The following is a 22994-nucleotide window of genomic DNA, read 5'->3' as shown; positions in this document are numbered from 1 at the left end:
CCTCAAAATGCATTAAGTTGGAAAAGTCAGACAAGCAGAAGGAAAAAGCACAGTAGTAGAAGAGAGCCTTAAGGAAGGTTCTACAAATCCTTTGCGGAGCTCTAGCTGACACCTGCACTAGGCTTCTAACTAGACACTGAGTCCCCCCATCTGTGGGGGAAAGAAGTAGTGTAGTTAGAGGGAGAAGCTGGGTTTCAGGAGAAGCAGTGAGCAGAAGGGGAAGTCTTGTGGTCATTCCTTGCATGTGAAGGCCCAGCTGATCGCTATCCAGTGTTGCTGTCTCTCTCCTCTTCCGCTCACCTCGCTGTGTTGTTGGAGCAGAGGTTCTGCAAAGCCAACAGGCCATGCACCTGCATCAACAGAATGCGTTGAGGTGGAAGGATCCTTACAGATCATCTTGTTCCAACCCACTTGGGTAGAGATGCTTTCATTAGACCAGGCCGCTCAAAACCCCATCAAACCTGATGATGAGCTCTGTCTGGGTTATTATTCATCATGGTATGAAGAATACCGTAAACTCTGATGGTTTGTTTTTGGTAAAAAAATAAAACATTTGAAGCCCTCTAGAGGAAAAAAACCAACGACATCAAGATGTCCAGCCTTTATCTCTGCACAGTGAGAAAATGTCTAGAAACCTTCAACTTGGCCCTGTAGAAGCACAACGTACTCTTGTGCTTTCTGCTGTCTGTGGTGTTTAGGCTTCTTCTCTGACTTTTTTAACTCCAATTTTGAGTTCGAATTAGTTTTTCCATTTGTAAAGGTTTTCCTTTCACGCAGAAACAACCTTGACCATGCAATTGAAAGATGACTCGAACATTATTGTTGAACTGTACGCGCTTCCAAGGTCTACAGTACTCCAAGTGAAGGAATGAAGTAACCTTTAAAGGATACTTTATAAGAAAGGTTTCAAATTAACAAGTAGGAGACCATAACTTTAATACCTGACCATAGTCCCATAGTCCAGTCCTCCAGTTTATCACTCACTTTTTCTTAGCAATTGCTATATTGGAAGGTAGTAAACGATAGTTATTTTAAAATAAACATACATCAATTTGCAAACAAATCCATTTTCTCACAACATTTCTGAGATGTGTCACAGAAAGCTTTTGTCTGCTGTCTGTGTTTTGGGAACTTCACGTGGCTTAAGCACCTCTATCTATTTGAGCTCTTTCATAAAACTTGGATGATTATCTTCCTCTGTCATTAACTTCAATTTATTTCACTTATTTCTTCTATAGCCTGTTTTAGTCACATTTTTCCACTGCAAATAAAAGCCATTTGCTCAGTAATCTCCCATCAGGCCTCCAAATGGGAACTCACAGAAAAAGAAAACAAAACCAAAATAAGTCATGAGATTGTTGTTGTTTTGATACAGGTTTTATTTTTAATGAGCCTCTTTGACTTTCTAAACTCTCCCATCCTTCACCCTTGAAGCTTGTAGTGTATTTGAAAGAGTCCTCACTATTACAGCTTTCAGCATGTGTCCTTTGAACATTTTTCATGTTCCTGTCCTATTTCATTTTTCTGTTTCACTTGACACAGTTTTGGACTTTGTGTTGCTCTTGGTCACAACGTCAGCCTTCTTATAGCGTAAGATTCTGTGTGAGAACTAGGGACTAGAGAAGAAACTGAGCAGAAGCCCTCAAAAACAACAAATAAACTGATAAGGAGCCCTGAGAAGAATTTCCTGGGTAGAAGACAGGATCACTTTATAAGGTAGCCTCTAGAAACTGGTTTGGCCTCTACAAAACATGGCCCTGAAATAAGGCAGAGAGGCTCATACACCACGCCTCCCACTCTGCAAGCTTGATGTAATAGCGCTGATTCTCCTGTTGGCAGAAACAGCAGTGCCCAAAGGGGTCATCCTGCAAGGTCCCCACAGGAACATGGCTTTAAAAGTTCTTGCTGTCAAATAACAATTGCATCAGATTTAATTTCAGGTCCATAAGAGAAGAGAAAATCCACAATGCTCTGCTATAGAAATGGCTCATTCTCAGGCACAGGGAGGCATTTATTCAACCAAACAGCACTAACACCTCTGTGGAAACAAGAAACCATTTCCACGTGTGCACCATTACCAGGTAACTGGGAGCAGTGCAGTTATGCAACCTGATACAAGGAATTTTTAACCCATCTCACTGACCTGCCCCCCCCAGACTGCATTTTTGTTATTTAAACGTTTTAAAAATCTCATGTAGAAAATACTAAAAAGGAACAAGAACCACCCAGAGTAACAGGCATCAGCTCTCACCCTTCGGTATGTCCCTACATTAAAAAATTGCTTTACCATTACAGAACTTGTTCCATTCCTTTTCCCTGTTTTGGAGAATTAAAAATCTTAAAGATCTGGCTTTTGTTCTTCACAGAAGGAAGGCAACAAACATGACTGACTGCAGGAGTAGTCTTTCCATTGAAAATTTAGATAAATGTGCTGGTAAGAATGTCTTCCTGCTGCTGCTGGTGCAGGGTTCCAATGCCAACTGCTGGGGCTGGTAAAGGAGGTCTACTCACAAGACGGAGCTGAAATGAGAGCCAGGAGGAAGTGATTAATGAAGCACAAATACAGAGCCACATCTTGAGGTTCTCTGATTCCATGGTGATCCCTAACTATGCAGTTCCACTTGGAAGTGCTGCAGGAAGTTATCCTCCATTTCCTGAAGACTTCAGTTCCAAGAACATCATAATGCATGATCTGCCACAGCGAACAGCAGCTTCAGATTCTCTCCCTACTCACTGTGGTACCTTAAATACATTGTTTTCTATCTGGAATTTTTCATTATCCAGTCTGTTTAGACTAAACACCTGGTAAAAGAATGCTCTGGGCTTGTTCATTGCTAGTAAAGGGCTCTACAAAAAGCTAAGAAATTAGAATATGCAGTTTAGACATTAGACCTACTTTTATGTCTGAGCGTCACAAAATTTGCAGTCAAAAGCTTCAAACTTCATTTTATAGCCCATATTACAGAGCATCACAGGGACATCTTACCTTAACTCCCAGCTGCTTTTCAAACCGTGGTGACACAAAGGACCAAGGACCCATATTCTGTGGTTCTTCCTGACTCCAGATGAAGACTAAAGAAAGAATAAGGGTACATTACAAAGACACATCTTTTCAACAGCTCAGTAAAACATTTTGTTGTTGCACTGCTGCTTTTTGTTTTGTCTTGGCACTGTCTTTGAAATGGTATCTTGACAGACGGAATTCATTGCAGGTGACACTTTGCTGCAGTCAAACCAAAAGTATGTCCACCATTAGAGTATACTCACACTATTTTTCAGTAGTGATTTACAGAAGCTAACAACAGCAGAAAGAACAACTCTTTTAGCACAAGTGGTAAAACATTTTTATCACCCTGCTCTAGAAACACTATGTGTATAGGGATGCACTGGGGGAAGAACAAAGAAGAAAACAGCACTTCAGCTTTTCATCCTAGAAGGCAAGCAACAGATTTAAGAGTTCAGAAAGAAAAAGGTAAAAAATTTGCTTACCTTTGGCATGGCTGTATTTGCTCAGCTCTTGCTGCAGAGCTTCCAGTGGGAAAGGGCACAGTTCTTCAAGTCTTATAATAGCTGTGTTGTGTTGTTTTTCTCCTAGTGTCTCTCTTTGCTTCACCAGAGCATAGTAATGCTTACCAGAACAGAACACCACATGGGTGACACTAAAGAAAAATAAGAGTGTTTCCAAGTTTAGTGTTTTACAGAAACTCCGTGCAGAACAGTTTCACACCTCTAACAAAAACAACCAGCCAAACATTAAAGACAATTTAACTGAACTAAATTACTACCCTAAACCATATTTTCTCCTTTGCTTTTCCTTCTCTCCCACTTTCTTCCAACAGTTGACTAATGCCTGGGCACAATAGGCCAGAGCCCAAAAGTCCCATTTCTTCAGCTTCAGCTTTGCTTTAAAATTCAAATCCTAGCCAAAGCTAGTCATCTGTGCTCCCTCTGTAGAGAATAAATCCCAGAGGCCAACTCTCTTCCAGATCTGAGAAGAACTACCTTTATTATATATGCAATAGTTTCCAGCAGTAAGAAAGTCTCATTTGTCTAAGCTTACTAGACAAAGGCAGTAAGAAAATCTATACTTTGTGCCTCCTCATTCCACTTACAAAACCAAGATGCTGCAATACAGCCAACTATGACTGTGGGCAAGAATGCAAACATTTGAGATGCTGACAGACTTGAGTAGTACTAGGACAGGGATTAAGTAAGAAGGAGAGAAAAATATAAAGGCTAGAACTGCTTTTTGTGAGCAGGAAAATAAAATAGCATCTGAAGGGAAGAAGACAATACACACACGAAGATTTGTTATTGCCCTAATTTCACTTCATCAGCTCAAGCATCCCAACAGCAGAACAAAAATTCTGCATCTCTTCACCTAACAGCTGCTCCCAGCAATGCTAACTAATGGACATGGTTCACAATAGCATCCATCAGATATAGCACCTAGTGTAACAGATTCCCTTTGGAAACAAGGGCTGAAAGTCTGAGCACTTTACTATTATGCAGGCAGTTAACTTTACTACCAACAAGCAAGCAGAGGAAAAGAAGAGAAATAAGTAAAACCTTAAGTAACCCACCATGCAGGTATTTCCCCTACCCCAATGGTCACCTCTTTATCACCTCAAACCTGAGCTGGTAGGTTGCAGAAAGGGACAGGACTTCCTTTCTGAGCTTTTCTTGTAAGAAAGTAGAGCTACCTTTTAGGATCTACCGAGGAGTCACCGATGACAGGTTTGAATGTTGTTCTTGGAGCCATTTCTTCAAAACTTGATACAGCAGCCTAAATGGGGAAGAGTTGGAAGTTATCAAATCTACTGCCTTTTATCTCAGTCGAAGCTGTGAAGATGATTTGGAGACAAAATTTTGTTAAATATAAAATGTACATTTTTCCCTCTCCCTCCCATTTCTCCTCCCACAGAAGACAGAATGGTAACATTCTAAAGACCACCACTGGATCAAGAATCAATCCTTTTTTGGGCTCACATGCACCCACCTTTAACCCTCAACCTATCAGACCTCAAACAGGCAAAACCCCATTGAAGTGACCCTAAAACAGGCAGAGTGTATAGAGGAAAACAAAGAGAAAGGTTACAAGAACACAGAAGAGGAGAAAAACCAAGGAAAAGGAAGATAAAGTTTTCCAGCTTACAGGGAGCCTGAGCAACACTTTCGGAGAAGCAACAATGAGAGGTTTCCTAAAGTTTCGGACCATTTGCCTCCGGAGTAAATGGAAATACTGTGCTGGGGTAGTGGGATGCACAATTGACATGTTCACTCGGTCCCCATCAACTCCTTCTTCTGAGCTGTCACACATCTATGGGGAACACGGCAGTATTTTGTCAAGGAAGCAGTGATACAAATGTGCAAGTGTCTAGGCACATAAGGCACTTCACTATTATAAGAAAAGAAGAGCAAATATCCCAACTAAAACACTGATTGCTAGGGAAGAGCAATTTCAAAAAAGAAAAGGCTTTAGCATTTACCCAGTACCATTACATCTGAACTGCCTTCATTAACTACTCTGTAACCAAGGCACGACATTTCTTCTAGCAGTTATAGGTCATGACCACTCCACCAGAACGACAGCACCACTAAGCATGCTGCAAATTTTTCCCTAAACCATTACTCAGCCAAAAAAGCTTTCATTTACTACAATCACAATGGCACTACAGTGGATATCTTTTCTTTGTGCAACAAATTTCCTTACTGTTACTTAAGTGCCCAGTATTCTCTTGAATACTTCTTCTTGAAGAAGAATGTGGCTGCCCGTTTCCAATGCCAAGCCAAAGTGCTTTACGTAGGAAGTTCCATTAGAGGCCTGCTACTTGCAACACAGCAATTCTGGCTTGCTGCTGGACTTATTCTGTGTTATGGTGACACTGCTGAAGAGTGACAGTCAGAAAACAGACAGCAGGCAATACTGAAGCACATGTGCAGAGGGCACAAGACTTTCACAAACACTATGAAACGTTACATTATAAACTTTCACATTACCCCACACTCACTTGGGCAGATGAGTGAGACCTAATGGGAACAACAAGCATTTATTATGAAGTTCAGTCAGAGTTGTGCACTAGAGCTGTTGTAACATCTAAACCAAAACTGCTTCCTCACCACTTCCAGATCTGCACCTCCTCATCACAGTTCCCTTTACTTCTCCACTTTCAGAGCAGCCCATCCCTGCTGTACGATCCTGTCTCCAGCTCCTGCTATCACTAGCAGATTCATCATGAATTTGGCATTTTGCAACAGAACTCCTACAGGACTGGCTGCAGAACGTGAATCTGAGAGGTGAAGTAGGATACCTGCAGGAAACGTTCCATCCGGCAGGATGAGTGCTCAGGGCCTGCACCATCATAACCATGAGGGAGAAGAATTACTATCCCACTCTGCAGAAGCCATTTGGCCTCACCTAAGAACACAGAATGAGAAAGAAGGGAAAAAAAGAAAATATTTCAATAGAACATAATACTCTAAAAGACTCTGTACTTTGCATGAACTACTCAGGAAAATAGAACATAACTAAATTTCCACACCAGTAAGGACAGCCCTGAAACATGTAGCTGTATTTAGTGGTGAGATTCACAACTATGAAATGGCACACATAAGATCATCTGAAATTTCTGAAATACTCATTTAACTTTGGGCTTTCAGAAAACTCATAGCATCACATCAAACAGTGAAACTTGTAAAACTCTGTCAGAAACATCATCAAATTATGCAGAAATTCTCTTTAACAGCATTGTCTTCCTCATTAACAAGCACTGGCACTGCTAACTCTCCTCAATAAGACCTCCAAGCATAATTCACCTCATGTTTTCTGTACATCTTATCATTTAGTCCTGTGCAAGTATGAAACAGGCAGCATCCTGTCAGCCAGCTCTAGCTAATACAGCAATGCTTGCAGGAGGATAGCTTCCCAGGCTAAGAGATTACAGTCAAATCCAGAAAGCAATTAATCCTGACCTTAAATACATGTTGAGGATGAGTGAGATATACAAGGGCTCTAACAATTCCCATCTGTGATTAATAACTGTACGCAGAGGCCTAACTGAGGCTAGATACCAATACTGTGGATCCCACACACCAGAAATCCCATTCTAGAGATTAATCTCAGCATATCCTCAGTATGTTCCACCTGTGAAAAGTCTTTTCACTCTGAATATTCAGAATATGTGTTAGTCAAACTGAGATGTTACTTGCAAAGCATTTTTTGTTTTTCTTTTTTTCTTGTATGTTTTGTCTTGCTCCAGTAATGTTAAGAGAGACCTCCCAAAGGAAACGTACATCCTAACAAGCTACCAAATACATGTGCACACACCATAAAATAAAGAGAAAGGGGAAGAAAGGTTGTTAACACCAACTGTCCATTTAGAATGACTATCTCCTGCCAAGAATGGGGTCTTTCATTTTCGATGGAATGCCATCAGAGAAAAAACTGCATAGAAATTGGGATCTCACAGGCAAGCACACTAGGCTTCCAGATAAAACAGAATTCTTTTCTCAACACACTGCCCTTTTATGGGCAAAGCTAAAGGATTTTCTAATAATACAAATAATTAACTGTAAATATATTAGCTACTTGTACACTCACCTCCAGAGATGAAAGTGTCAAATATTATCTGGGCTCCATTAAAGAAGTCTCCAAATTGAGCTTCCCAAATTGGCAGTAACTTAGGACTCTCAATACTCATTCCATATTCAAAACCAAGTACAGCTTCCTCAGACAAGGGACTGTTACTCACCTAACAGAAAGGAAATTGTTGGGAGGGCCAGGTGAGAAAGATGGGATTAGAGCTCAATGATCTTTAATGTCCCTTCCAACCTAAGCCATTCTATGACTCTGTAACAGCCTAAGGTTAAGAACTTTTGGAAGCAGGCACATTGGTGCTAGGCACTCTCAGGACATGTGCTTCAAAAGACAACTCATGGTCAGACCTTTTTTGCTTCTGAATGAAGATTCTGAGGGAAGAAGAATAATAGCTGATCTCTTACGGAAATGCACAATTCCTTGTTCAGGAGGGTAACTAACCATGCACTACAATTATAAACTTGCTACAGGTCAACTTAAACCAGTAATCTGCCTTTTGCTAGTTTCTCCTTAATCCAGGTAGGTTTCAGGCCTCCATATCTGGGGATTGCCAGGCTATATGGCAGCTTCAAATTACACTCTCCTTCAGCACAACTTGATGAAGATTGTCTCATGTACCACAGAACCTACCTCTAAGAAACCCGTCTGGTCTGAGGACATATGATTCAGAGGAATGTAGGTGTCATCTGTTTCTTGACAAACCAACATTGCATGTCGCTGGCTAAAGGTTCCTCTGCCAACATCTTGTCCACTTAGTCTGATGTTAAACCCTTTCCAAGCAAAAAGCAAAACACTGGTTTAGTAAATCATACAAGAAAATACACAGAAAAATAAGTCTCCACTTCCAAAATGTCACTTTTCTTGTTAAGTTCTTTCTTGAATTTCCCCTCCAACTTGCAGAGATGCTCAGGTCTCATTTCTCCTCCTGTCACTCAAAAATTATTTTGGAGTGTCTCAGTTTGCTAAAGCAAACCGTACAATACAGGCATCCTGTATCACACATAAACAGAGTTCTTCTCCTTGAGAAGAAGGAAAATTAATCATAGCATGAAATATGCTACATAAGGTAGAAGTACACGAGGCCCAATTGAAGTCGCATGCTTTGCTCACATGCTTGGCACTAAATACTGTCTTTTTGATGGGGTGGGAAGAAACAATTTATTAATGACATTTATTATCCGATCTTCAGATAGCAGCAACATACAGGATTCATATTTACCTTCTCTTACTCCCACATAAATTTTCATATGTATTCATCATGTCAATCTTTGGACCTAGGAATACCTAAATGTCTAATGTTATACTTTCGATGCCAGTAAAGAAATAACATAATATTTTTTCTATCTAGTTGTCTCTTACCTTGGCTCAGCAGGGAACCAAATGCTAAAGTTTCAGCTGTTGCCCAGTCCAGCTTTTTTCCTTCCTCCATTTTCTGAACTCTTGACTAAACAAACAAGAAAAAAAAAATTACTTGCCTTCTCCAACCTGTGTACCTTGTAGCATAGACTGAAGTGAGCAAAAGGAAACAAAGATCTACAGAGAGAAGAACTGTTTTTCCTGCAGCCAACTTTGGTTGGTTTGAAATACATGCATTCCCATTTCAGCACATCCCGAAGAAGGCTACTCTGCTGAACACAGAACCATGTACAGCCCATGTATTCCCTTCCTAGACAACAAACTGTGGACTGACAGATTAGATCTTCGTCTAAAAATACTAAAAACCTGAGGACATCAGAAAGAAATTCTTGACAAACTTGTGGTATACTGCTGAAAGATTCCAGGTGTAAGTATTATCAGTCTCCACAATTCTCTTATTTCAAGCTGTAGCTGTGCTGTTCTTGCTTTGGACTGGGAAGACTTCAGTCTTTTTCATTATTCAACTCACTGCCTCAAAGTTTAAATGACAGTCATTTATTATACTGACTTATATTCTTTGTATGAACAACAAACTGTATTTTCTACAGGCTGCTTCTTCAGTGTAACAAAACACTGTTAAGTATATGGATAGATATGGGGGAGAAGATATTTTTCTTCAAATCCAGGAGAAAAATGGCCAAACCCTAGTCTGAGAAAGGGAACAAACCATTCTTCCTAGAGAAAACTGTGCTATTCTTTAATTGGCAGCCTTGCTATGAAAGGTCAGATATTTAAGCAATGGGACTAAAGTATCTTCATGCTCTACTGACCTGTGCATACGTCTTTAGAAGATGGCTATGCATCTGGAGCTCTTCAGGCACCTCTACGGACTTGACTCCAATAAACTGTAGGAGTGGTATTGGCATACCTGTGTCCCAAGTGGTGATTTTAGCAGAAGGTTCAACCAAACCTTTCCAGTGAGCTTGCAGGTTGGTAGGAGGTGGACTATACAAAGTCATGTTGGCAAGATGATCGTTTAGTTTGGAATAGTAGGTTGTCTTTATCTCAGATACTTCAACATCAGTCATGAGCCCAGTAGCTACAAGGTGTTCTGCATATGTGTCTGGGATACTCTTACGGGATCTGTAGGGGAAGGAATCACACCCCATAAACATTAAGACTGAAAAGTGTCATTTCATAACAGGGAAATACCACCTCCCTTCCTGTCAGATAAAATGGAAAACTAACATAAATTATGACCTACTCTATAATATTCATTTGGGTCAAGTTTTCTTTTCTGACATTTCCAGAATAACAAAAATTCCCTTGGATTCATGCTTTACAGTCCTTTGTTTAAGATAGAGCCTACTGCTGGCAGCTACAGGTAAAAGGCCAGTCTGAATGCGAGGATTTCTTGACTTGTGCCATCATGCATTGTTCTTCTGACAAACAGACAGTGGGATTTTGGGATTAGCTGAGAACTGAGGCACCCAGTTCCATAAACCTTCCACTTAAAATACCAGACTCATTGGCCAATATTTTTCTTTGGATATCAAGATGGAATCTAAATTTACTGAAATGCTTGTAAACATGAGGATCCACTGGAACAGGCAAAAAGACATAACACATTTGTACAGGCTTCCTGAACACTCTCTCACATAACCTACCCTTCCCACTGGCACACAGTAGACAATTTTGCCTTCTGATTATGAGCAATCAAGAATTTGAAATCCAAGGGCTATATGCAATATTGTTCTCCAAGAGGCATCAAAATGCATATTCAAGAATTGACACTGGTGGTTATCTTTATTAACATGTTATCAGACCTTAGTCAGGGACTGCTGACAGTATGACTACACTCAACATTTGACAATATGACAAAAGGATCTCTAGTACACAGAGATTCCTGTTAGAGTAGTGGACAATACCAATGAGATATATAAAAAACACACTTTGGGTTCTCCCATCGGGTGGTGTTACTCTTACCTGATGATTTTATACATGCTAGGGTTGGTGAAGAATGGCTCATCAAGTTCATTGTGGCCCCACTGTCTGTAGCACAGCAAGTCTACTATCACATCTCTGCGGAACTGGCGTTGGTATTCGACTGCCAGTCGTGTGGCACGGACAACTTCTTCAGGATCATCCCCATTGACATGGATAACTGCACATCCAACAATTTTACCTGCCCAGAGATTCAAAACATAGTTAACAGTAATCACATTCAACCCCCTCTCGAAGGAAAACAGACACAAACATATCCAGCAGAAAAGTACAGGCACTAGCACTCCTTAACAAATCCACAGAAGATGTTCTTTTCGATGACTACTGGAATGAGGAGTAGGAGTCATCCCTGAAAGGAAGTGCAATTGACTCAAGCTGTTGCCTTTGTCATAGCTAGAACACAACTTCTTTATCAGCAGTAAATTCCTACTTCTCAAGAAGAGAAAGTCTTCAAGGAATGAGGAAGAGCTACTTGACTGATTCTGTCAAACACAAACTGAGTTTTCTTTCTTTCTTCATTATGACCACCATGAATTCATATAGAATCATAGAATGGCTTGGATTGATAGGGGCCTTAAAGACCATCTCGTTGGCCTTCCAGGCTGCAAGTGCATATTGCTGGCTCATGTCCAGCTTTGTCCACTAGGACAAAAGGTTTTTGCTTGTTAACAATGGTTCTGGCCAGGATGAAAGCTCTCATTAAAGAGAACACTGCAAAATACAAATGTTTTAACATATTTTCCCATATGACAATTTGTGAATTTGGACTTAAATGTTCTCAGCAATGGAGTGCTCTTCTCCTGTTTAACTGACCAAATACTGGAAAATTAAGGTGGTTCACTCCTGACCAATATCATATTTCCTTCCTAACAAAATCCTGAAGTCCAAATGAGTAAGACCCCTCATTACCTAAGTAAGAAGAAGGAAACACAAAGAATGGAGAAAAAAAGAAGTCATAGTAATTTATTGGCTATACACAGGTTTACTGAATCTACTTGCCTGTTTTGATGGAGCCATAGGACAAATACCTGACATTAAATCTTATACATATATATTAGCGTATTTTAAATTCTAGGAGACATACACAAAGGAACTAAGTGCTATGTCTGTGGTCTGGTCAATTGCAATACATCTGTTTATCGTTAAGACAAACTAGTCCAAAGCCAAAGGTCTTCCAAGTTTAAGTTTAGAAATGGCATAATTCTCATCTTTCAATCAAAAGCTCAACAAGTTCACCTGATAACAAACTAACCATTAAAATGAAGGAGAAGCTGTTGAAGTTAAAAAGATATATTGAAAACACATCTATTACATACTCCACCACAACACGTTTTTAAAAGCTGTCAATGACACGGCAGAAATCAAATGAAATTATTATTAAGAATTCATGTAAGTCTTGCAAATATTTTACTACATTCTGTAAAAATATAACAGGATTTTTCCTTGGTAGTTAGTCTTTACTACAGAGTAGATAGGAAAGGGAATACTTTTAGCATCTGAACTTTTGCTAGTAGGAGGCAATAATCAGTAATAATTTAATCTGATATTCTATTATCAAAAAAAATATAGATTAATATAATTCCCCAGTGTTGTTAGCATTTGCTATAAAATCCCACTGCAATAGCAAACGTTCATACTGGTGTTTAAAGGCCTTCCTTATTCTTTCTGATACATACCAATGTCACTACAGTACAGTGATGATCTTCCTCTCTCTGGAGGAGTGGTGTAGCCTAGCTGGTTATTAACAATCAAATGGATGCTCCCACCAACTCTGAAATGTGGTAGACCGGAGAGGGTCAGTGTTTCAGGAACAATCCCCTGCCCAGAGAAAGCACCATCACCATGAACCTACATTAGGGAAGAAAGTGGAAAAGTCTCATTTGAGAGAACACTGAAAGAACAGTAACACTGAGGAAACAGTAATTCACTATGCAATACCTATTGCTGGGTCCAGTTCTTAACCCCTTTCAGATTACTGCTTTCAGGATAGGTACATGATTGCCTGATCTACTTGGAACAGATCCATAATGTCTTAAATTGACCCATTGATGCTTTGGTGACTGCAAGTATCACAGCTATAGCAAAGCTGCACCATTAAGTACCAATTCAGCGACCAATGAACAACAGCAAGCCAGTCACCATAGGATTTGCTCCACTGTTTGCTGAAAGTTAAATAGTGGTGAACCATGACTCATACCTACTCAAATAGAGACGGGAGCAGATACACTAGGAAAAGAAGTAGAAAAGAAACTCAAAATAGAAATAAAGAACCAATTCCAGACAGCACAAAAAGACTTATTTCAACAGTACCATGATAAAATGACAAAATTCCACATCCTGCTGTATATTTTTCAACCTTATTGTTAACTCTTCTCAAAACCCATTTAACTGAAAGAAGGCTAGCAGTGGTAGTTTAATTGGTTTAAAGCAAAAACCTTCAATGCAAGGTATCAAAATCAAGGAAGGAAGCAGAATCATTTCTTTGAAAATCTAGAAATTGGGATTGTTTAAAGGCCAATACTTTCATATATACATCACTTAGATGTATTCCTTTCCCTTCACTTTCTTCATAAAGAGGATCTCAATCCCTCGTATTCTACATTAATTCATTTTTGTTTGGTATTTTTTTATATACACCATTTCTGTTCACCTGGTGGTCTAGGAAGTCATATAAAGTGCAGCTACAAGTTGTGAGCAAAATACCTGCAGGCAAATAACTTTGTCTCCAGGCTGTGCAGAGCTCTCTGGGGAGTAATCTCCATCGCGCAGAGACTGCTGTCTTCCCCGTGTCTTGCCCACGGCCACTGGATTGATTGCTTCTAAGTGTGAGGGGTTTGGTAGCAAGGTGACATGCACAGGCCTGTGCGAACCAAAGTCAAGATCCACAGAAGATGTCAGGTGGGAGAGAACATCCCCAATGGCTGCTGAATTCTCTGGAAACTCACTCAAACCACGCATCTTACGGAACATGAGCTGCATGGAAACAAACTTGTTTAAATCTCTTTTCTGATTAATTGATACAATAAAAGAAAAACGTTCCCAGAAATATATGCTCTCCCACTCTTAAGACAGCCAGGATGCCTCAAATACCAACATATAAACTAATTTCATAGAGTTCTTTTATAAATCTCTCAGGGAAATCTGGCAGAGATACTGTTACAAAGGGAATACACTCTCACAAAGGTAAGTTTTTTCACTGCTTCAGCATTCACAAGACAAACATTTACTTAATATATTTATTGCACACAAACCAGAGACATAGAAACTTCCAGCAAGGCTGCAAATCACTTACCTCTGGAGGAAGCTGAAGCAAGCCTGTGAGAAGATTAAGCCTTCCACGATGAGGCATTCCTAGAATGATATCTGTCACACCACTGTATGCACACATCTTAAACAGTTCATGGAAGAAGCCCATCATGCTCTCTGCTCCTTCACCACCATATCGCTTCACTGTAGCAAACTTTGTGGCTAAGAAGCGATCAAACTCCTATTAAAAACAGGGGAACTTCAGTATTAAGCAATTTTAAGCATCAGTCTTCCATTTGAAAAACTGAAATATCATTTATATTTGTACCTATGTAAGCACAGCCCTTGAAAAATCTCAGCTAATTCTCCACCCCTACTGCCTAAGATCAGAAGCCATGATGAGTACAAGACAGTGCCTTTTTCCTCTCAGGACAAAAACTGTAGGATTGAGGACCAAGCTGGCTCTACCTAATATGGAAGGAAACTGATGCCAAAATAAACAAGAGCAATTTACAAATTCATTAATAGTTTACCTTTTTTTTGGTGAAAATTAAAAGAATGGTGCTCTTTGACAGCATAAGCCTTAGCTATTCTGAGATGCAAAATGCTAGAGAAACAGTGTTTCACTTGGATTACGTTAGACACTATTTAGTACATAATAATTATTGAGAGAAGGAAAATAAAGGAATCTGTATTTACATAATTTTCCTTTCACTCCTTCCACTTCACTCACTCCATTCACCAACTCCATTCAGAACACAAGCTCTCTTAATTGACAAAGTTTTGGAAGCGCTCAAAGTGTCTGCAGTGTCTTACAACTAGAAACTGGAAATAAAAGATGACTAACTGAGAAGGGAAGACTGAGCCACAGACAAACATCCAAGTCAATTGCTGGACAACTTTAAGAAACACTGAATTCTAAGGAATTACATATACAAAACTAATCACACACAGAAGTGTTTGTTCAGTTCCACACACTTAAATACAGTTCTGATCATTCTCAGAACAACGTGTGATTCGTAAGGGTCCTGATTTCATCCTCCATTCTCAGAGACAAATTCCTTTGACTGCTAAGGAGGCAATAAAAAATATAAGTGCCATATACTTCTGTTTAGTTATTGTTACATTTAACACTACTACCACTTGGAAAACTGGAAACAGCTTCACAGATTCTGCTCTTCCACCCTTCTGTCCTTGATAAAGCAGGGAGAGAAGGGGGGAAAAAAAAGTTTTTCACAGTACAGAAATATTTGAATAAATTGTCTCTACACACTTTGCAAGTCCATAAACCTTTCTCTTGTTCATTCTATGAGCGAAAGTTCCTTTGCTGAAGGGCTACATGGCTAAAGGCTCAGTTCGACTGTTTTGTGCTCTCAAAACTTTGAGGGACATCATGTGCTTCAAAGTTAGTAAAACAGAAAGGGATGTGTCTGAGAAAACAGCACAAAGTGTCATGGAGGGTATGCCCAACCATGTGTTCCCACCAGTACCATTTAGTATACAGTATGCTGTCAGATTTCTAGTCACAGAGAATCTCACTTTTTAAGATGGGTTTGTATGATCATTGCATCTCCAGACAGTTCACATTATACAAATATGTATCACAAACAATGTATGTTCTGATATGTTCTAAAAGCCGTTTGAATTTGGATCTGGCTGGTAATATTCTCCTAGAAATAATTTCCAGACAAATCAATGCAAATTAAAAAGGTATTGCTGAATGTTTCAATAGTGGTTGCAAGGTAAATTCAGCAAGTCTCCAGAGAAGATTCCTGTACTTGTGCATCACGCTTCTTTGATGAAAATACTGGCACTTCTCCCTCTCACACACCATCAAAGCTTTTAGGGTAGCAACTCCTCTGTTACATGGACCATGTCCAGCACATTAGAAGGTCCACAACTCCAGAATTCAATTAAACTGAGCAATAGTGAACAAGGTACCTGTGACTCCAGCATCAGTTTGCACAAGTGCTTTTTCTCTTCCGTCGTAAATGCTTCTTGTTTCAGTTCTTCAAATCTTTTAGTAAACCATTTTCTCTCCTCCAAGGTTGGAAGCTGGCTTGTTTCTATGGAAATATGCCCGCAGTACACGTGGTCAAGGTAAGCCAACACATCCTCTACGGAGGCCTCTTCTTTTCCCATGTTGAGAAGCCCTGGTCAGAAATAAATGTTACTAGTCACTTGTGGGGAGATGGGTGGAAGCACTAAGAAGTAAACCAGTATCTTGCAATTACACTAATATTTTGAGAGTACAAATCCATACCCTTGACTTCCTTTCCTCCATTTGAAACCATTTATAACCATACTTCAGTATTATATTAATGCAACAGTCTCATGCTTATTTGCAAGGCACTCAAAATGTCTTTCGGAAAGACTTTAATGTGAATGACACCAAGTCACTGCTTTTGTGACTTAGTACAGCACTCATTTGGAGGCTCAGAGAAATGAGCTCCAACCCCACAGGCATCAGAAGTTAGTAAGCACTTGTTTTGTAGATAGATAAGATATATAGCACTGAGAGACATGCATTTATTCAAGGCCACAGTGAGAGACAAAAATCAAGTGCTACAGAAGCTTCATTACAATCTCAGAAAGTAGACTAAATCATAGAATGTTACAGCAACACAAAAAATTAATGTGTAACATCAATAGATTTAAGTACAACTAAAAACATTCATGGTATCCTACGATGTGAGAAGGTATCCATTCATTACATGACGATCTCTGCAACAAACATGTAAGTAGGCTGAAGTTAACGATTTTCCATCCAACAATACATTACTGATTGAACCTCCACTAAATATTTGACTCCTGTGCAGAGGACACAGCCTCCTAATAAATCATCCATGACGAAAACTTGCTGTGATAGGGTAGCATTTACCTGTGGTAATGAGAGGTCCTTGAAGAACTTCAGCCAACTCTTGGATTTCAGGTACCACGTTCATAACAGCTTGCCCAGCAAACAGTGGGTTTATTTTGGCTGCTTTGTGTCCATGTTCAGAGTACGCAGTTATTAAACGAGCAAGGGCATGGTCAACTAAACACAAAAAGAAAGCAGAATACTGCACATGCTCACATCTAATGCATTTATAGCACCAACACATGAGTATTCAGTCCTTTGATAATCTTCAAGGTTCTGGCTGGAAAGATGTTTCTCACCTTTATCATCCTACAAGAGCTCCTATCATCAGACTACTATATTTTGTTACTAATGAAATTTTCAAGCAAGTTTACTCAAGATTTCATAGAATCATGCATTGGAAGAGACCTTTCAAGGCCATCTAGTCCAATTCCCCTGCATGAACACGGTCACCTAACTACATAAGGTTGCTCAGCACCCCATCCAGCCTGACCTTGATTGTCTCCAGGGATGGGGCATCCAACACCTCTCTGGGCAACACATCCCAATATTTCACTGCCACTACTGTAAAAAAACTTCTTCCATATACCCAGTCTAAGTCTCCCTTCTTACATTTGAAACCAATTCATTGTATTATCACATATAGCGTCTACTAAGGAGTCTGCTGCCTTTCTTACACAGCCCAACGCTTTAAATACAGAAAGGCTGCTCTCAGGTCTCCCTGGTGCCTTCTCCAGGCTGAATAGCCCCAGCTCTCTCAGCCTGTCCTCACAGGGAAGGTGTTCCATCCTTTTTGTGGCCCTCCCCTCAATACGCTCCAACAGGTCCATGTCTCCCAATGATTCCCCTGCTACTCTGTATATGTAAAACTAACTCATTTTGCTCTGAATCTCATTACAGTAACAGGTACGCCCAATTCAAGAATGGCAAGGTACTGATGTGCAAAGTCCTGTTTCCAGCTAATCATACTCCTGCTCCTTGCTGGGATGTCAGGCAGATGTGGTCTTGATGCTAATTGCTAAAAACAAACAAAATCCTTCTTTCTGTGGGAGCAAGATAAACTGTAAGCCAATAAGATATATTGCTAGCAGAATCTGCTACAGATGAACAATATGGAAAAGTTTATAATGTGTTTTTCCTCAGCACTCTTAGCAAGAAAGCCATTTAAAAGCAATCTACAGAATGTTAACAAAAACAGATTAACACTCCTCAAGGTGTAAATCACATCAGCGTTTCCTTAGCTGTTAATGTGGGGACCCACACCTCTTTGGCCATCTGTGCCTCACCTCTGAGTAAAGAATTACCCCCAAACGCCTAACCTAAATCTCCCCTCTTTAGTTTGAATCCATTCTCCTTGTCCTGTCACTACCTGCCCGCGTACAGAGTCGCTTCCCCTGCTGCTTTACTATCTCCCTTCAAGCACTGGAAGGCCGCAATGTGGTCTCCCCGGAGCTAAACAAGTTCAGCTCCCTCAACCTTTCTTCAAAACTTCAAGTCTTCTGCTTGGAATTGTTTTTTTTCCCTATCCTGTAAAAGTGACCTAAGATCACTACAGTCATTGCTACAAAAACGAATTCCCTGTATTTAGTTAATCCTAGCATAATTCTAAGTATGCATGCAGAAAAGACGTAGATAAGATAGATAGAGCACGGCCACCCCGTTGCTACGCTCCGGCTCCTTCACAGCCTCGCTCCGCAGCCGCGCCGCCCTCCCCTCAGCCCGGCGCCTCGTCAAGGCGGTGTGTTGGCGGACCCGACCTGCTTTGCCGTTCTCCCCAACGCCGCGCGGCTCCGCCGAACTCTCTCCTGCCGCTTTCCTCGGCTTGTAGCCGTACACCCCCCGCTCCGTGCGGTACCATCGCCGCAAACCGGCCCGCCACGACCATCTCCACAGAGCACAACGCGCCGTGCTCGCCGCCATGGCCGCTGCGCTGCCCACCGCCAACCGCCGGCCTCGCAGCCGCCAACGCCCCCGGCTGGGGAGGGGCGGTGCGGTTAAGCGGGGCGGGAGGCAGCGCAGGAGCGTGTAGAACGTGCTACCCAAGTATTTACTGCTCTTAGTCTGCGATGGAGGACGGGTATATTCTCACATCGTTGACCAGAAAGAGGGTTTGAAGTATCAGAAATGCTGTAGTCAGTAGGAGCAGGGAGGTGATCGTCCCTCAATACTAAGCGCTGGAGGAGGTTCAGGTTTGGGTATGGGGAAAAATTTCTTCTTAGGAAGAGTGGTGAGGCGTTGGCACGGGCTGCCCAGGGACGTGGTGGAGTCACCATCCCTGGAGGTGCTCAAAAATAGGACAGATATGTGGCATTGAGGGCCATGGTTAGTGGGGCATGGTGGGGGTGGCTGATCTTAGTGGTGTCTTCCGACCTTAATAATTGCATGATTCTATGATTCTTTAGGTGACTTCAGAAGTATATCCCACCGTCTTGGAATTTCTTATTAAAATGCTGTGAGAAGCTCAGTATCAAAGTTTAACCCTTTGTATTTGTTAGACTGGATTGTGGTTAGACGCGTTAACCCCATCACCTATAGAAAACCTACCAAAAATGCATGAGTTAGAATTGAGGATTTAACAAAACTTAACAGCAGTGCTGGCTTGGCTGTACCTATTAAAAGCAGGTACATCATTAAGGTTGGAAAAGACCTCTCAGATCATCCAGTCCAACCAGCCACCCACTGAACTATGTCCCTCAGAGCCACATCTACACATTGCTTGACTCTGTTCTGTTGACTGTATTTGCAACAGGTAATAAAAGAACATTTATTTCATCAAATCAAACCGTGACCATGTGCTGTTGGAACAGGAGGAACTGGATTTTGCAACTGAATCAGTTGTGATGCTGTAGTTGGCTGGGGATGTTAGATATTTACAGTTCCTGGAGAGGGGCTGCTGGTGTTCCCTGAGGTTGGCTTCATGCAGATCTATAAAAGCCAGTCTCAAAGGGCAAGATAAGGAGTGAATTTTAAAGCTGCAAAGAAAGCAGAAAAAAACAAAGAAGCTGCAATAAATGGACAGTCGATGTGTGGCCAACAGAGTAAGGCGCAGTAAGAATTTGGCTTTGAGTCCTGATTTTTAATGCATGCTAAAGGAAATTTCAAAATAATGCTGTTACGTTACATGCAAGAGGCAGAAAAGGTCGGCGTGGTTAAATATTTCTATTCCACGCAGAGGGAAAAGCACAGATGTTGCAGAACGATGATGAAATGCTTTTCCACAGCTCTTAGGCAAATATCAGCCAACTAGCAGGTATCAAAGTGGTTTTGCTTTAAAGCAGATAGAGCTAGCTGAGTATTTCTCAGTTAACACTGATATGAATAGGTTTGAACATTAAAATCTTCCAAAGCTATAAGGGACTAAAATGAGGTGGTTCAGCCATAAAGTGTGGGTCCCAGAAGAGTAAGAAAATATTTGCATATAAAAATTCCCTTTCTACGTTAATGAAGTTTAAGTGCGGGTTTATGGAATACACGTCAAGTGAAGATGTTGAAATGTGTGGTGTTCTTAGAATCACAGTAAGGCTTAGATTGGAAAGGACCTCAAAGCTGTGGGCTGATTGCCCTCCACCAGCTCAGGCTACGCAGGGCCTCATCCCACTTGGCCTGGAGCACCCCCAGGGATGGGACACCCACAGCTTCTCTGGGCAGCTGTGCCAGTGCCTCACTGCCCTCCGAGTAAAGAAACCTGCCTAACATCTAACCTAAATCTCCCCACTTTAAGGCCATTCCCCTTTGTCCTATCAGTATCTGCTCATGTAAAAATACGTTCTCCCCCCTGCTTGTAAACTCCCCTCAATTACTTCTTTTTGTGTGTGCGATTGAAAATTCAGTTCCTAAAGATGTATTTTATGGAATCTGCCAGCATAACCATCTTGACTAGGATGATCACACGTGGCAAAACTCTTGCTGTAACAACATCTATGTCAATTAAAGAGAGGTTTTATTGACTTTGGATCATGTCTTGAGCGTGAGAGTGTTACCCTTACCAGCAGAAACACCGCTGCTAAGCTCACATGCTCTGGCTCCCCAAGGGAACTCTCCTGGCCCGACTCTCCCAGCAGAGGCTGTCCTAGAAGATATTCTTGTATTAATTCTGTTCTACTTGATATCGTACCTAAATAGTAAATGGAAAAGTTCAAAAGCTGAGGTCCATAGGTACAGTGCTGCTGAAAGCGAGATGCAAAGCTCATATAAAGCAAAGGCTGCCTCATTAAACCATAAGGAACCCACTGACAGGTTACATGGCTGGTGTCATGTCATAAGGCTCTACGATAAAAGCCCCTCGCCGTGACGCAACGCGGCGCTCAGACACACAGCGACGTCACTCGGTGACGTCACTCGGTGACGTCACGCAGGACCACAAGGCACCGCCGCACTGTTCCCCTCCGCCCGCAGCCACTTCCGCCTCCGCAGCCTCCCGGTAACCCGAGCAGGGCCGCCCGCCCGCAGGACCCCGCCTGGGGCTGCCCGCCGCGACGCCTGACGCCCGCCGCTCGGGATGCGCGGCTCGCTGAGCCATTCGGAGTCTCCGCAGCGGCGCGGCTCGGCTTCGTCGCCCGTTCTTTCTCATCTGGGTGTCGGTAGAAGCGCGGAGCGACCTCGCTTTGAGCGGCGCTTTCAGTCAGGCAGCGCGGCGGTCGGCCCGGCAGGGAGCGCGGCGGGCGGCGTGACGGGAGCGAAGGGAGGGGGCCTCGAGCGGCGGGAGGGGGCGGCGGCGGCGGCGGGTGGAGGAGGCGGTGCTCCCCGGGCGGCCGGGCCGATGCCTGCACCGGGCGCAGGTAGCGGGTCTCAGGCGGGGCGGCGAGAGGCCCGGAGGGTGGAGCGGTGCTGTTTTACGTGCGGAGGGAGGGCCCGGGGCCGGAGGGAGCGGGAGCTGTGAGGAAGCTGAGGGAGAGGCCTGTGGCGGCCCAGGGAGGGTGAGGAGGAAGGGCTGGGTGCGGGAGCTGTTGATGCGGCGGTGGTTCCTTCAGGCTTATGGGAAGGCGGCTGGAGGGCCTGTGTGCGCGGATAGGAGCGCCCCGGAGGCAGGGGAGGGTTGTTAGCTGAGAAGCGCTTGGCTCCTTATCTGTATCGCGATTTACCTTCAGGCCTCTGGTCCTCAGAGGAAGGGGGTGTTCCTGCAGCTCTGACAGCTCTTAGGCGTGGAATCGAAAGTAAAACTGCCCGCCTGGCTCAGCACTCCTGTCGTATCGCTCCCCTCTTTCCCACCCTCCCCTTTCCCCCTCCTTCCCCTGCTTCCCCCCCTCTCCGTTCTGTACGCTCAGATTTCCCGTAGAGCTTTGCATCTCGTTTGTCAGAAACTTGTGGCTAGGCTGATTTTAATCTGACCAGCCATCCCGGTTTTTATGTCCCTTCCTTAAAGTTAAGAGGAACTTTAATTGCAGTTCATGTTCTCTTTTTGGTGTTGTGCTTTCTGACAAAGTTTGGCTTTTGCTCTTTGAGGTTTTTTTTGGAGTGTCAGAAGTGGGGCTTCCTGTCTTTGTTCTTTATTTCCCTTACCTAACAGAGCACCCGCATAAAGGAATGCTGATGTTGATCAGTTGAAATTGCAGTACGAGTACAAAAAATATGTGAAGCAAATCGCTGTAATAATTAGTAAAATTGCATGTCTGTGAGTCCTCCCCACTTCACCTCCAGCCAAAGCTGTGTTTGTAAGGATTGAGATCTTCATACTGCAATCTGCAACAACAGATTTTTATTGGTTTGTTGTATTTAGCATATCGGGCCAAGGTGATGATGTTTATCCTTCTATTCTGAATGGTGGCGAGAGTAATGATGCTGATTGACTTTTATGAATCTTTTATTTCCTTCGGATTAAGTATTTACGTAGATGCTTCATCATGAATGTTACCACTGTATTTCAAGGGGTTATTTTTTCATCATCATAGTATCATAGTATCATAGTATTGTGCGAGTTGGAAGGGACCTTAG

At 42.1% G+C, this 22994-nt stretch overlaps 2 protein-coding genes across 5 annotated transcripts in view; one reads left to right on the top strand and one right to left on the bottom strand.

The window, feature by feature from the left end:
• Positions 1-1348: 1348 nt before the first annotated feature.
• Positions 1349-22275, bottom strand: DHTKD1 (dehydrogenase E1 and transketolase domain containing 1). Of its 2 annotated transcripts, none has more exons than XM_072351050.1 (17): positions 22145-22275; positions 17085-17240; positions 16145-16356; positions 14250-14444; positions 13661-13930; positions 12634-12805; positions 10940-11138; positions 9784-10096; positions 8957-9041; positions 8228-8367; positions 7601-7751; positions 6312-6418; positions 5156-5320; positions 4704-4786; positions 3490-3659; positions 2987-3072; positions 1349-2520 (listed from the first exon to the last, which is right to left on the bottom strand). In XM_072351050.1, exons 2-17 carry the CDS (start codon positions 17146-17148, stop codon positions 2419-2421), a joined length of 2514 nt encoding a protein of 837 aa, XP_072207151.1. In that variant the 5' UTR covers positions 17149-17240; positions 22145-22275; the 3' UTR covers positions 1349-2418. The 2 variants fall into 2 exon arrangements, with proteins under 2 accessions (XP_072207151.1, XP_072207065.1); XM_072350964.1 differs by lacking the exon at positions 22145-22275 and adding an exon at positions 18821-19051.
• The window catches only part of UPF2 (UPF2 regulator of nonsense mediated mRNA decay), a 52793-nt gene continuing 51520 nt past the window's right edge, over positions 21722-22994 (top strand). For 2 of the 3 annotated variants that reach the window (XM_072350653.1, XM_072350838.1), the window contains exon 1: positions 21722-21841. The gene's annotated coding sequence lies outside the window, so the exon portion shown is untranslated. Of the gene's footprint in view, positions 21842-21869; positions 21980-22994 lie in introns of those variants that run through there. The other variant, XM_072350743.1, reaches the window with a different exon arrangement.

This window comes from Excalfactoria chinensis, chromosome 1 (genome assembly GCF_039878825.1).
Source record: "Excalfactoria chinensis isolate bCotChi1 chromosome 1, bCotChi1.hap2, whole genome shotgun sequence".
NCBI classification, from domain to species: Eukaryota; Metazoa; Chordata; class Aves; order Galliformes; family Phasianidae; genus Excalfactoria; species Excalfactoria chinensis.
This window is presented reverse-complemented; position numbering and strand designations above follow the sequence as displayed.